At 36.5% G+C, this 16,183-nt stretch overlaps 1 protein-coding gene across 4 annotated transcripts in view; it reads left to right on the top strand.

Moving 5' to 3' along the window:
• Rbcn-3B (WD repeat-containing protein Rbcn-3B) overlaps positions 1-16,183 on the top strand; it is a 289,137-nt gene that overhangs the window by 236,895 nt on the left and 36,059 nt on the right. For all 4 annotated transcript variants that reach the window (XM_089089568.1, XM_089089567.1, XM_089089565.1 and 1 more), the window contains 4 exons: positions 1,185-1,391; positions 4,263-4,509; positions 10,374-10,614; positions 14,012-14,162. In XM_089089568.1, coding sequence (XP_088945694.1) covers positions 1,185-1,391; positions 4,263-4,509; positions 10,374-10,614; positions 14,012-14,162 — 846 coding nt within the window. The remainder of the gene's footprint in view (positions 1-1,184; positions 1,392-4,262; positions 4,510-10,373; positions 10,615-14,011; positions 14,163-16,183) is intronic.

The raw sequence follows: 16,183 nt of genomic DNA, 5'->3' as shown, positions 1-16,183 counted from the left end.
CAAAATTTGAAATCCTTTTGCTCAACGCTCTACTATCCTTTCCCCAACAGTACATAAAACTAACCCTCCAACAGTACCCACAAGCTGTTCCTAAGATATAGCAGATATGCCATTTTGATGACCTGGATGCATATATTATCTTTTGGTTTAACTCTGCCCCACCCTCAAAGAAAATTTAAGGTCCCCTTGCTCTCATCCCCTCGATATTTCCTCAAAGTTTCAACTTGATCCCCAGCTGTTTCTGAGATATTGCAGATCCGCCGTTTTGATAACCTTACAATACATAGTGTCTTTTCATTTACCTCACTGCTTAGCTGTATAGATTATAAGTCCCATAATAGATTATAGCCCAAAAACGTTATGATGCATCAGAGACAGAAAATTTTCAGCCCCTTCACCCTCCCCAACCTGAGATTCGAAGTCTTCTTGTCTTGTTTTTTCCCCTCCTCTCCCCAACTGTAACTGATAGTTTTAACTTCATGCTCCAAGCATTTGCCGAGGTGTTGTAGATATGCTATTTCGACCACTTGAAATCTTGGCCCAGCGAAAGATCCCGAAGAGCTTTTTTAATAAAACTTAATTTTGGACATTGGTAAAGTTGGATGATTTAGGTCTATTGCCCCTGGAACTGCCAGAATTATGTTGTTCCTGGAGGCATACTTATTAGATCTTTCAAATATTTTTGGACTAAATGACCATATCAAGATTTGAATCCAATGTGACTGGACTTACAAAGAGTAATGGAGACTCCTTTGTGCAAACTCCCAGAGTCTGCATGAAGCTGCCGCTCGTTCGGCTATTTTAAAAAGAATGTTAGGGAATTTTTAGCTAACAAATAGTTGTGTTTTTTTCTCATGGTTTTCCCTGGAGTTAATGTCTCTTCGTCGGATTGGGTGTTAGTTTGAGTTGAGGAAATTATGCGTTACTTCCTTTTCTAGCTTGTAATTATGGGGAATTTCGAAGCGAGTGACTAAATTTAGCATTTTGCTCATATTTTTATGTTGGTTTTTTTTTTCTCCTACTTTAGTTCCTGGCCACGGAGCTTTACAGAGGAGACTTTATTGAAGCTAATTTATATTCTTGTGAATCTATTGTTAAATAGTAGTCAGAACTTGTAGACTACCGTAGAAAACTGTTTTAAATCAACATCCGAATTTCCTTCATGTCTCTTTTTTTTTATCAAGGATCTGATGGCACCTCGGAAGGAATAACTTTGCGGCGTCCCCACAGCATTTCATATGAATGCCGCTACGCCCTTGAAGTTGGTGAGCTGCTTCTTTCTCTTCTCCATGCATGGGGTGTAGACTACGAATTAGATCAGATCTGTCAAACACAATTAGGACTCTTAAAACCTGTAACTCCCATCTCATTTGGACTTCTTAGTAAAACAGGTATAGTAGTCACTTCTTGTTCTTTGTGTATTTTCTTATATTAATTTAAAAAAGAGTTTTCTAAAAAATAGTATTTCAAAGAAAAGTAAAGAGCCATATTAAAACCTAAAAAAAGCAAAAATATAGTCATATTTGAGTTCAAACTTCAAATGAACAAAAATTGCCATGAAAGAATAATTGAAAACCAAAACAAGCTGAGATTAAAAGGTAGATCACACCAAATATAAAGATAACAGTTGCTGATATATATGATTATTCAAAATCGAACCTAAAACGAACAGAAACCAGCGTAAACAAGAATGTGGCTGTTGCCACAGTGAACCCTCTAAAGGCCAGAGCGCCATTTGTGCTTAACTAAAAACGGTATGTATTTAAAGTATTATTTTTATTTTTCAAACCTTCAATAAAAAAAAATGCGAAAAATCAAGATAATAATTATTATTACATTAAAGATAAAAACATTTGTTAGAATAATCATATTTGTGACTTTCAAATTTGTTTTACTATTTTAAAATGATTTCTTTTTTCAGAAATTGACCTTTTGGTTCTGTTTCACTTAAAAAATATTTATAAATTTCATAAATGGTGCCTCAATAAAACGTTTAAAATGAAGATTAGGTATTTTTGATACGGTATATTTAGTTGGCTGAAGCAATATTTGAATTGATAGATCAAAAAATGATATAACAATTGGTTTTGGAAGGAATGTGTTTAAGGGTAAAAAGTACATATAAAAATTAACTGCTGATCAAACTATGAAATTAGATTGATAGTTTAAAACATAATGAACTATAGTCCATGGAATTCTCAACAGTTTTGACTTTTTCACTGTTATAATGATAAAAGAGAAACTCTTTAAAATTTCTTTTGCTTTCAGAAAAGTGCAAATGAAGCTCTGACCTTTTGAGGATTTAGAGGGGTGGTGGCTCTATTTTTATTTGTCGTAAGTTTTGTTCGTTTTAAGGCCGTACCAGCCGAGGGGCTGGCACGCTAGAATCGCAATTCTGTGTCCGTAAGAGCAGGGGTTCGGGTCCTGGTGTCCCTGATTATTTGGCTTTGAACCGGGGATGTGCCTGGAGAAATATGGAGGAAAAAAACACGGGAAGCGTCAAATGATTTGCCCCCAACCACACATTGCGTTCCTGGTCGATGGCAGAGAATCAAAATATCTCTACATGCGCTACGCAGACCAATGGTCAGCATGTGCAAAAGTTTAAACGTTTTTTGTTTTAGTTTTACCGGATTGTTCACTTTAGTTTCTGTTCGTTTTATCGTTAATTTATTCATTTATTGCACACCTGTTACAGCCTTATTTTTAAAACCATTTTTTCAAAGTTTTTTGTCTTCGTTAAGGTTCTCTGGGCCCTGTCCACACGTGACATAAAGCAGGTCGGGAAAAACCTATGTGTTATTTTCTCTTCATTCGGAAATAAGGGTTTTTTTTGCCCTTTTTTGGGCCTTCTTTGTTTGAGCACATTTTTTTACGTTATGTTCCCCGTGACCCAGGTACTTACGGTTCTAAGATCCCTATTAATTAAGGGTGAAAAGTTCTCTGCCCAATTCTGGGCCCTCAAATGTCTTCGCCTCCCTACGAAAATGAGTGGTTCCCTAGACTAGGCAACCATGATCCTTGAAAGTTTCAAGCCAATCGGGAAAGAAGTTTTTGTCCACTTTTAGGAGTGTCCGTGCCTCCATTATAATTTTTTTGTTCTTGTACATTAGGGTTTACTTGCTCCAGAAACTCACTAGGTCTAAGCATTAAACCTTTAGGGAAAAATTCTTTTTGCCCTTTTTCGGGAGGAGTAGTTTTTTTCTATTTTTTCTTGCGCATTGAAGGCCTCTTGGCCCAAGGATCTATGGATAGGATTTTTGAGCATATTAAAAAAAGTATAAGGCCCTTCTCGGGGCCCAGTTTTGGGGGCATGGTGGCTCCAAACTAAATTTTTAATGTTAGGTTCCTGCTTGCCCCGGGACTTGCAGCTGCATGTCTCAAATTGAGCTGAGACGACAAGGTTTTTGGCCCATTTCCCAACACTAATATTGTTTTTGGGTCATAATTTTGAGGGGGTCCATTCCCTGAAATCAAGAACTGTACTTGTAAATTATGGTCTATTTGGCCCGGGACTTGCGATTCTAAGTTTCAAGTCATTCAGAAAAAGTTTGTTGGCTGTTTTTTAGACTCATTTTCCTGGAAACTGATATCTGTTTCTCAATTTTTTGGCAGATTTGGGTCTCCTTAAGACAAGAACTTTCAGTTCTATACTTTACTGAAAAAAATTATTTTAAATGTTTTCAGTTTTATAACTTTAAGAAATCAAAAATCAACTAAGATTTTAAGGAATAAATATCAGCATATGTAGGCTATACTAAACTGACAATGCAGATTTTTTTCAGTAAATTCATTTGAGTTTTGTTTTCAGTAAAGTACAAATTATATTGTGGCTTTTAGAAAGCTTGGGGTTTAGAACCTTACTATTATTAATTTCTGCTCCTTTTGAGTTTGACTCCTATTTATTTTAATTTCTGTTTGTTTTGGGTTTCATTTATTTATTGATTCTGATTGTTGGTAGTTGTATTATTGATTCTATTTTTGCTCATTTTGGTTTAATAGAGTTCTTTACTTTTTTTAAAAACTTATTTCGTTGAAAAAGTTTTTTTTAATTAATTTGTATAAAAGAGGTATATTTTGGGAAAATTCTTCACTATTAACGTCTGATACTGCTTCTGCATTCTCAAGGGGGTGAATGTACCTTGCGGGTGCAGGAAAAAAAGTTGTTCTGTCGAAAATCTACGGCAGATTCCCTAAACTTATATATTAAATACTGCTAATAATAAGCTATTGCTTGTTTGTTAAATACTTCAAAATTACAGGTCAACTTGTGTTAGTTTTACCTACAGCTACTCCCCCAATATCTTCGGTATCTTCAAAAAACGTAACAAATCTGAAGGTCAACCCTTTTGTAAGTCAAGTTCCAACGATTGAGACATTTACCAGTAAAATTCGATGGGAGCTATTCAGTGCATTGACAACCAATCATCTGCTTTCCATCGTCTCTTTGGCCAATACCATGATGTCAGTCCACATGACATCATTTTGGGAGACAAGAACCTCTGTAAGGTATGTATAGTGAATACTGATATTTCCTATGTTCATGGCTCCTGTGCTAGGTGCAACCCTCTAAAGAGCAAACTGCAGCCTATAGTAGCCGAAAGTTTACAAATTTTCTTTGAGAAGAATTGTCCATTGGGTAAATTTTTCATTTAAAGGTGATTCAGGAATGATGATTATTCTATAGGTTTATCTAAATAGTATAAATCTTTTGCAAAAACAAATTTACGAGAATCTGGAAAAATAAAAGCTCGAAATCCTCAAAAAAGGTGGCTGATTGAAAAGAAAACTGCTCTATTGGCATTACCATGGTCAAAACTGTACGCTGGAGGCTTTGAGCCCCCATCTTTGAAAACAATGAAAATCTTCTGTTTACGTGGGGAGCAGTGATATGCCTTCTTTCTTTAAAACATATAGTAGGCTACTTAAAGGTTGTTTAATAGCTCGACTGTAGTATAGATAAAATTCAAATTTTTGGCAAAAACTGCATTTTTTTTTTTTTTTTTTTTTTTGGGGGGGGGGGGTACTCTGTCTAACGATGTCTTGCTAGATGGTGTCTATATGACGATATGCTGCGTGATGGAATCAAGCGAAAATGTATCTATATATTGAGTGAAATAATGTTGTTACATTTGTAAAGACGATACCTTCAAAAAATATTATGGCTGCCGTTCGCTCTCTACTAGGTTCCAGCTTAGAAAAACTAAAGTTACACTAAAAACCTGTCTGTGTTATACTTCCTATCAAGTATCCACCAATCCTCACACTGCTCATAAAAACGAACAAAAAACATAGACGCCTTTTTATTCTTCGCCATCCTAGATTCATTCCCTGCGTTATTACACAAGACTGAATAGTTCGGTATAAGAACAGATAATTGTTATCATAAGATTGAATAGATAATAACAACAGATAATTTTTTTTGCGAGAGAGAAAATTTCGCAAATCTGGACAATTTCTGGTATTCTGTCGAGGGAGGCTAGGGGTTCAAGCGAGCCGCCTCTCAGTATATATCTCGTAACATTCATGATCTTCTTGAGGCATAATATTCTTCAAAATTTAAAAACTTCTGTCACCTCTCTTCTACAAACACCATTTTGCTCATAAAAAATAAACCGTTGGCCTACACATGCAACTCTTCTCTATCGTATATCCCTAACCTACATCGTACATATAAGAGCATACAGTTGAATTAAAAATGATTGCTTTTGTGATAATGAGAAAGGAAATTTATAAAATTCAGGCATTCTTGGGCTTCCAGCGAGGAAGGCCAATAACATGTTCCTCCTCATCCCCTCTGCGCATGATGCCCAAGGAGGTTGAAAATGAAAAGTACAAAAACATATATCTCCAACCCCCCTACAAGCCTAATTGAGGAGATGTTATCGAAAATTCGATTGGTATTGCGTTGTTCTGCCGTTTAAAAATATTGGTAACAATCTAGAAACTAAATGAAGTCAATTGCGCACAAGAAACGATTAAAACAAGTTTAACTATAAGTTGTCAAACCTGAGTATAGGTAAGCAAGTTCTGATGCTTCCCTTGCTCTTGGCTATATGTATGGATACTTTGAGTTCATATATTTGGTATTTATTCAACTATCGAGCATTGAACATCTCTCAGCTATTAATACTGCTCTCTTGAACGTCTGTGTTTATGAACTTGTGAAATATGAGTGAAAAACTGGTTTTCAGCCCGGTGTTGAACTATATCGCTCGCTCTATGTTGGCTGGTGTCAAATTTAAATAAAATAGCGAAGACCTGCGCCGGGAGGTCTTCCGAAAATAGCGAAGACCTGCGACATAGTCCATGCAAAGAAAACGTTGCATGACGAAGCAGTATCTGAGGACCGATCATGAACTACATTAAGGATGAGGATAACAGCCTGGAAATCGATAAAATGATCCATAAGTGCCATAAGAAAAAGCTATGTTTGCCCAAATTCATAATTTATGACCCACGAGTAATACCCTCAGGTGGCTATGGTAGTGTGGTAATGCGGATGCATAACTACAAAAGTTAATGAAATGACAAGAAAGATAGACAACTTCAGGGAATTCGTTACGCATCAACTGTTACATGCTCTTGCTGCCTCGCAAGAAGAAAACCCGACCCGTTTATCTTATGCTGTTATACAGAAAATCCACCAAAGGCATTTTCTTATCACGAAGCCCGCAAGAACACAATTGATCTGCCATGTGGCACGCTTCCGTCTGACAGTATTGAAATTTGAAGTTGAAGGACAGGTCTTAAGGTACTAGTTGATTCAAAAGCTAGAGCGGAAAAAGTGCTTGCACCATAAAGACCAGAGATGTCAACGCTTCCGTAAGAATTCAGACAAAACCGTTCAAAAAGTCACCGACAAAAGGCTTGATTCCTAAGTGAGAAAAAGCTGAACGCTGCGGAGATTCCCGTCCCTTCAAATTTTTTTTTTTTTTTTTTTTTTTTTTTTTTTTTTTTTTACTAAGTCTGACTTATAACTACCCTTGGCCGATCCTCCAGAACCTGGCTGTGATAAATTTCCGATTGAATAGTTCTGTTTCCTTTCGCGAAGATGCTTCAAGTGGCAAAAGTCAGATGGTCACCTAGCGGCTGCCTGTCCAAATACGAAGTCTTTTCGCATTGCGGTCAAGAAGGTTATTCCAGTCGTCTCCATGCCAGAATAATATGTTTTGTGTCTCTTGCAAGTCTGCTTTACACAATTGCTATTCAGTCTATTGTCGGTAAAATATAAAAGTTACAGAAAATAAACCTAAAATGTTCCAAGGTAATCTGTGAAACTGAGCTTTTTGTATAGTCATGGAACATTCTTGGCTGCGTCTCTGAAAAGCTCCCTTGATTAGAATCCTTTTCTAAGCAGTAAAAGGTCTTGCCTTCAGGAATATTTCCTTTCTCAAGAGAAAGCTGGTCTTTTAAATTTTCTGAACGGTTGTAAGTTTATTTCCCCTGAAAACCAATGTCCGTGGTCACCCCTCTGGCGGTCTTGCTGTTATTAGTTGCCTCCCAGCAACCACCCTGAAAACCTCACACTATTTTGTCACGGTGCTAATTAACGATTAAACCGCGGTAAATATGTATCTCCCGGCAAATTATGGGGGCCAGGCATCCGAAGCTCGACTTACCACGGCGGCTCAGCAGCTTATCAGAAGTACAAAGGAGTCAATTCAGAGGAATTTCTGTTGTTTGATCATCGGGAACTTCAGCTATGACCTAACAAGCGATAAGTGTTCTCGGTCTCTGCTAATCAAATCTAATCTACTGGATTGTTTTTCTCTGCTTTGGAAGTTCTTTCATTACGACTAGTAATACCGTATCTAACCTTTTCATGCTCTTTACTCTGGTGCTTGCTCAAGTCATGAATATACTGTATTGAGCAATAGTGTGTATAGGGACCATATTTCTATATGCCTATCATTACCGATCCGAGGAACCGCCCCATTTAGTGGTACCCCCAAACAGAAATTTAAGGTGACGTGAGAAAATTTTAATATCGATCTTTTCCGGTACGTGCGTAATGATATTCTAAATGAAATAAAGGTCCCTTATCACCTGTTACAACTGAGCCCAAATATTAGTGAAGGTGAGAATCCTATACAACTAAATGTGTAGTGTTCTGATATCCTACGTGCTCTTAAGTGCGCGAAGAAACTAGCATTTCCTGTCAAAATTTGCAAAATGAAAACAGAGAAAATCGGTCGGTCTCGTAATCCAGATTGGCAGAAGGCGTGTGCGGATTCAAAATTTTGGTTTCGAGTTTGGCATGAGTGCGGGTAACCCAGGTCAGGCCATTTGAATGCAGTGCGTTTATTTATAAAACATAAGTTCAATCGAGCCCTCCGCTAGTATTTGGTTGAAAGTAAGCTCGAGGGTGCTGAAAAGATTGTAACAAATCTGGTTTTGTTGTGGAAAACACGTCCCGGCATATCTTCTATGGCAGGTTTGGCCGATGGGATACCTATTACTGAGTGGTATGCCCATTTTTTAGAGCATTTGAAATCTCCTAGTTCTCAAGCAGCTGCATAGTTTGATCGGAATGTTAGAGCCTATGCTTGGGGTGACACCTAAATGTGGTTCTATCATGGTGTCACCATCGTCTATTAAATATGTTATTTGGAAACTAAAGAAAAAGTTTCCATCCGGAATAGACTATATATGCGCTCGGCATTTAGAGTATGGTAGTGAGTTTTTGTATGCCCATCTTTCTTTGTTGTATCAGATGATTTCTAATGCTATGTAACTTTAGTGTTGCCAGATAACTTTTTTACGGGAGTGATTACACCTATTCTAAAGATGGGTAAGCCTAGCGCAAGTTGTACTTCTTACCGTCCGATCACAGTTTCTAGTGGCTTGTCGAAAATATTCGAGCTGGTGAGTGTTGATACCATTATTCATATTTGTAAAATGCCCCTTTTTCAATTCAGATTTCGTTGAGGATTTGGTGGTTTCCAGGCACATAAATCGTTGTTTATGATTTAGAAAAATTCTGGAAAAGCCTGAGTTTTTATCAATCGGTGCTTTTGATGTGATTGCTGCTTTCGGGTCGTTAATCCATATTCATGCGGTGCTGGAGCTGCTTAATCGAGGGGTTCCCCCTGATATGGTTGTGCCATTGTTGTATATGTATAGAAACCTTAAAGTCCGGTTAAAAATTGGTAATTCAGTGAGTCCTCAGGAAATTATTGTTATTCCAGGAATTAAGCAAGGAGTTATCACTTCTCTGACCATTTATAATAACGTGGCACTTAGTGCTCAATCCGGAATCCCGAGTTCATGCATTGTAAAGGGTACTGATGTTTCCATTTTGTGTCATGCGGATGACCTTCTGAATCCAAGGCAGTCGGTTGCTAGTCTTCGAATACAGTTATCCTATTATAGATGATAATTATAGGCGTATTGGTTTGTCTTTGAATGCTGTGAAGTCGCTAGTTGTGCTCTTTAATTGCCCACCGGATCTTGCATCTGATGTGATAAATCTTAGTGGTAAAACTATAAAACTATAAAACCTATCAGGGAACTGATTTACCTAGGCCTTCCAATTGGTCCTTCTGTAGTTGCAACTCGCAAGCGGACTATTGCCCGCACAGAGAAGAAATTGCGCGGGGCATATATGTCGCTTATCCTGTCAGAGGTAAACATTACAAAATGCTCTTGTTTAAGCTTTATAATGCCGTGGCTTTGCCTCAGTTATTGCTCCTAGCACCATTTTGGGATTTTTTGACAGCCATGGATAAGAAAGAGATTAGAAAACTGTTTTTCAAATTCGCCAAGTTCCTTCTTCAACTCCCCAGCTAGTCTCGAAGTCATTTCCTTATGAAAAAATATTTGATTATTGACCCTTTTCTCAGTGTTGATGGCCTGGCTTCTAACCTGTGTAGTAAAAAAGATGGACCACCCTTGGATGGGTATTCTTTTAATGATTTGTTTATAGTCGGTGGTATGTATTTTTGGGTCTCGTAATTTTTTTTTCTCTCTTTTTGTACTCCATCGTTTTCACTTTCTGTGTTGATGGGTAATAAAATATTTCATTCATTTGTTCGTTAGATTTTAATATACAACTTCACTTCTCAAAAAATTCTAAGCAAGCGCTAGTTTTTTCAGACTTATATAAGCGTAGGAATAGACTGCAAAGCAGTTTATGGAACAAATGGAAAGTTAACGCTTTGCTTGTTGTTTCCATCAGAAAAATTTTTCCACAAACATCAACGTAAGTGACTTTATGATCTTGGGGTTAGAATAGTTTTTTAAGATTGTAAATTGAACATTCGTTTTTCTACTTCACTTCATTTCCATGTACCAGGAGTTTCTTTCATAGAAGTGGAAAGTTTATTTGTATTTGTTGAATATTAATTTCAACTTCCTTTTCCTTTTTTAAGGTCAACTAGGAATCGAAGTGATAGCGAGTCGGAAAGAGTAGAGGAGAAACAGAGCAAACAGGCTTGGAGTTTAATGGCAACACTGCACTGTGTTCTTCTTCCGGAAAGGGTTAAAAGACAAACGACGGCATCTGGCTATGGAATGGGGGCCAAACAAATTCTTATGCTGCGTCCTGAGGGCGGATATCGACAGATTCTGGTCGAAGTATTGGCTCGTCGATGGCAAGATAGATGTCTTGAGGTTTTTTTTCCTTTTTTTCTTGTCATGTCTTGCTTCTGCTTCTCGCTTTTTATGCATTTTAAATAGCTCTATAATGGTTTCCATAGGAAAAATTGAAGTGACTAAGCGATAAGCTTTGTTCTATTTATATTAGCAGATAAAGAAAAAAATAAGCATTTCCCACCACAGTTTTGTCAACAGGTTTTTTTTTTACTATTATTTATAATGGTTTCCTGATAAGGAAACCGTTATAGTTGGTGAAGATGGTTTCCTGATAATCATTTTGATTTATATCTATGAGATTAGTCTTCTTCTTTTTTCTGGTCCCTCTCAGTGATAGTTCTATATAATTTTATAGAAGCGATTCATTTAATTTAACGACAAAGAAACTCATTCAAAAGGAAAATTTTGAATCGAGACACCTTTGCAGTCAATTCTCCAATCAAATAGTAGAAAAAATTCTTTCTATTATCGAGTAGGATGTTAATTTAATCGCGGAGTTCCTGATTTCTTGAGATTTTTTTCTCGAGGATTCGAAATTTATATGAACAATAATTTAAATCTAATGAAAAATATAATAAATTACAGAATAGCAAATACAGCCATAAATTGGACCATCTTCCCAAACCATTCGGGGACGACCTTCTTTTCGTTTGACCCCAGAAAGATGGCAAATAAAGCACAACTTCTGGTCATCTTTCACCCGTAAAATAGCCTTGACATTTCTTTAATTATAGCCCTAAAAATTGGGACTGAACCTCATTTTTTGTACAGGCTTTTATTTGATATACTGCTAGTCAAAGCAGTGCCTAAAGAATCCTTACAAGATTCCTCTTGTTCCAGTGTTGTTACAATGTTCCACAACTGTACTTGAGTGCTGTGAGGGTTGGGGCCTCCAATATTCTGATTGTGGTTCCCAGATTTATCTCCTCATTCTTCCTAACTTTTTCAACTGTGAAAAAAAAAAGACCGTGCACCTTGGCTATTCTAGTTTTTACAGTTTCATTCATTCAAAGTCTTTAGTAACAATACTACTAAGGTAAGTGAAATTATCCAGTTGATTGCTTTTCTCGTTACCTAATATCACATTTTCATCGTCATTTATTCCTAGCCTAATTGACTTGGTCTTCTTAGCATTAAGTTTCAAACTGTTCTTTCACCTTTGACTCTTAAACACCAAAAATTTATTCTTTTTGCTAATATCGTTTTCAAGGACACTCAAATCATCTGTGTAGTCTAAGTCTAGAAGAGTTTTACCTTCGCATTTGATATCACGCCCTCTCATAGTCTTTGCCGTGTTCCTTAGGACAAAGTCCGTCCAAGAAAACAATCCCTATAAATAGGATAGGATGCAGCTCTGCTTAACTCATGATTCCCCGACAAACCAACTACTAAACTCACCTCCTACCTTAACCGCAGCAATATTATCCTCGTCCATAACACTAATCAATTTAATGTACTTACCTGGTATGCAATGCAAAGACAGGACCTTAACTAAGCCTGTTAGTCTAATAAGTATCGTCTTGCTAAGTAATTTGCTTCGTACAGGATTCAAGCTAATGTGGCCTCTGTAATTACCATACACCTTATAACCTTTCTGAAATAACTAGTATTTCCAACAATTGACAAAAATCATGTTCATAATCTTCAGTAATTTATCTCTTATTTCGCCACTACCTTTGTTCAAAAGCTCATTTATACACTGTCAGCACCTGGGGTCTCATCATTATTTTCTTTTTTTTTTAGAACAATCTATCTCCTCCTCGTAAAATAAATCTTCTTTTACTTCCAAATTGTCGATAGATTTTTCATTCGTTTCTATATCATTTCCTGCAACTCAATGGCCCCGTTTCTATCTTTAACTGGGACAAGTCCAGACTGACTACTTCCTCTCAGTTTCTTAGCATACTAATACGATATCCTACTACTTTGCCGTATGGCTGCATCTTCTAGATCGTCGGCAATTTTATCCATCGCCTCCATTTCCCATCCACTTTTGTTCATACTATAACGCCCTCTCTGCTTACCTTGCTTTCCTCCTATTCTCCTTTTGATCTATTACTTGAAAACTTGTTCTTCAAAACATCTTTTCCCTTTTGCCAAGCTCAAAGCGTTTTCTCTAATATTCCTGGCTTCTTTTCTAACTTTGTTTGCTAAGACCTCTTTTGCTACTTCCCTAAAAAACTATTGAATAGGGCCGCTTGGTTTATCTTATTCAAAATATTTCTTTTTCTTATAGAGAAATAATTATTTGTAAGTTTTAGCAATATCTTAGGTGCGGACAACTTAAGGTGTTCCTACAAATCTAAGTTTAACAGGCACGTAGGCAAGTCTATTTTTGGAGCTGGAAAGGGGGGGGGGAGTAAAACAGCAATTAATGGCTAATTGTATAGAAAATGATTGAGAAGGTGGAGAAATACAATAAGATTGAGATTTCAGGAGAGGTTGGACCCAGAAAGCTCTTGTAGTTTGTACCTACCAAAAACCATGCTTTATAGTTTTATTTTTTACTGACAAAGTTTGAGTGAGCATACTTACAGGGCTTCATTAGTAGCATAAACAGACATTCGTTTAGAGAGGGAGCTCTCTTTAGGAGGGGGGGGGGGGGTTGTAATAAAAGTATTACAGAACAGCCAAATAAGACGAGAATTATAGGATACTTGTGAGTTTTATAGGAATATAGAGGAACATTTATGAAAATGAGGATTGTTGGGTGATGGTGGGCTGCTCCATGAGTCCCTCCCCCTACATGTATGCCTATATGAAGCCATGGATGAGGATAACTTCTTGTAAATTTTTAGCTTTTGTTATGACATCGAAAAGGAAGACGACCTAACTTGGTAAAACTAACACTTCATCTGTGCATGCTTATCAGACTGAAATTATATTTACCTGTGAAATGTGATTTTTGTATCTCTCTTAGACTTATTCCTGAATTGAAGAACAGAACAACGCTGGGCCATGTTTTAATTGTAGAATATGGATCATAATAGATCTTCTGCCGAACTAATAATTTACCTTAACTATTTTTTTTTTTTTTGCAGGTTCAGACATAATTTGCCGCTGTGTCGAATTGTGGCACATGTCCGAATAGATTTGTTTAATTTCCTTCTGTTACAGATTTACAGCCTAAAAATGAACTCCCTAAAATAGTTCAATCTTTCTTGTCAGGTACTAATTGATATCAGAATATATCTGTGAAATGTTAAATCAAATTTCAGTAGCATGTTAAGGGTACGTGTCTAGATTCGTGTTTTTGTCTTACTCCCCTTTTTCGCGCTCTTGTAAAATTAGAAAAACAAATGCCTTTGTTTTTGTTGTTTTGTTTTCTTGTTCTTCATTAAAATTTTGAAAACAGTCTATGATGATTAACGTGGTACAAATTTTGCACTATACCTACCTTATTTTTTTAATGCAGATAAGAGAAGCAGCGCAAGCATTATTGTTGGCGGAGCTAACTCGCCTTGGCGCCAGGGGCAGAAAAGAATTGCTAGATATATGGGCTCCTTTTCTACCCAGTTACAGTGACGCATTTTCTAATTCTGCTTTACAGACTGGTGCCACAAATGGTAAGTATCCGATTAAAGACAAATTGAGTTGGTCTAGTGTTGTTTTGTCGTATTGAAAAGAAAAAATGATTTATTGCTTCTTGAGTAGAATTTATCTTGCTTTGGAGTGTGTTTCACCCCAAATGCAGTTATGCTTATGTTGCCTAGAAAACTTTTAAAAATGACACTACCCCTCTCCCATCCCATAAAACTATAAAAACTTGCTGTTAGTAAAGATTAGCATGAAAGAAAGAATTTCAGAAGAAAGAAGAAAAAACAGGAATAGCAATAGGGAAAACAAGCTGAAGAACAACTCTGTCAGACGTTACGCTTCCATCTGTAGCGCTCTTGCGAGGGATGTCATCCCTGTTATCTGGTCATCCCTGAAATTTGCCTTTTAAATTTCCTCTAAGGGAAGTTCGGCTGATACAGTGTTGAACAGTAAACCTAGCTAAAAAAAAAAGTACTTGACTATTAACATATGAGGTGCTAAATTGTTAGTATCCTGACGCCATTGCACCCATGCATGCCTATGTTTGGCTAGACATCAATTTTTATCCCTTTCTAGACGAATAGGTGCTATTTTTCAATTATTTTTGACATTCTAAAGCCAATTACCCAAAAACTACATATTCCTAGCCATTTGCAGGGGGCCTTCCGTTATGATCCTTTCATGACGGCATGATGGTACTAAATTTATGAACATACTGCTTGATTTTTTCTTCAAAATTCCTCTGTTTACCTTATGTTCTGTTCCGCCCAATTTACTCGCTAATACCCTTGATCCACCCACATGAAAAACCTTGTATTTACATCATCTTACATAACAAAGTACTCACCAATTAGAAAAGGTTGTTCATTTCGTTTTTTCTTTTCTTTTCTTCTTTAATTTTCAACAGAACACTTTATCTGATCTGAAACCCTAAAACTCCTTTACAAAAATAATTTTTTTATTTCGTAAATTTTCAAAAACCTATGTCAATTTAACACTTCTCTATTTTTTTTCCTCTATCTGCTTTATCTTCTGAATTTTGACTCATCTTCGACCATTTCAACTTACCGTTTCCTTTGAGACGAAGTACCCTAATGTCCTTCTTCTTTCTCCCCGTTTTGATTATACATTCAAGCTACTTGACAATCACCCATACTATTCACATTTCCCTTTTACTTACCTCAATTATGTACGGAATCTAGCTTTGAAGTTATTATCTCTTCCTCAATTTCTTTTTTTTTTCTCAGCAATTCTTCGAAAATTTAAAACAGAAACTCTAAAAGCTCACCGAAAGACTGGATTCCATAAATATATGTTTAACCCCATCATCAACAGTAAACGCACAATACTCACTGGTTCGGTCTTTCACATCTCGAAAAATAGCTCGTCCTATCCTTAGTAGGTAAAAACGAATGGATAAAAAGGAAAATAAATTTTTTATCTTTCGACGAGCATGTCAGATTTTTTAACTTAAGACTATTTATAGTCTCCGGTCGTTGTCATTGATATTCTTTTAATAACTAAACCCAATGCATTAACAGCTGTTCAAAGGAGCTGTTAAAGTTAATATACGGGTCCTTACTCTTTACTCAATTTTTTGGTGAATGACAATCGAGCTCTTCATCTTCTCTGTCTTGTAAGGACGCTTGAATTGTCTATTCCTGTGCTGTAGCTCCTTTTCTGCTTCAAAAATTCTTATTGTTTTTAAATATATAACCGTGATTGCCAGATCTATTCAAAAGGTTGGGATCTCTGTCTCTTGATATGTTTCAGCCTTTTCTTCCTTTTTTTTATTTATTAACGGTAGGAACCAGATTCTCAGAAATGCACCATCGGATTCATTTTTGATATTCAATTACAAGTAGTCTTTAAAAAAGACATATTCTTTGAAAATTAATCACACCGAGGTTGCCATTTTTCTTTGAGTAATTCATCAGGTCCATCTTCGTTTTCTCAAATTTATTTGCACAAGTGAAAATCCAAATTCTCTGGCCAATATTTTAGGTTTTGGCTCCGACAGTCGCAGTTCTGGTACATCTAAAACAGAAAA

This window comes from Artemia sp. Qi Xiang Cuo, chromosome 5, assembly GCF_049724085.1.
Source record: "Artemia sp. Qi Xiang Cuo chromosome 5, ASM4972408v1, whole genome shotgun sequence".
Lineage (NCBI taxonomy): Eukaryota > Metazoa > Arthropoda > Branchiopoda > Anostraca > Artemiidae > Artemia > Artemia sp. Qi Xiang Cuo.
Note: the sequence above shows the minus strand (reverse complement) of the source record. Positions and strands in the feature narration are given on the sequence as shown.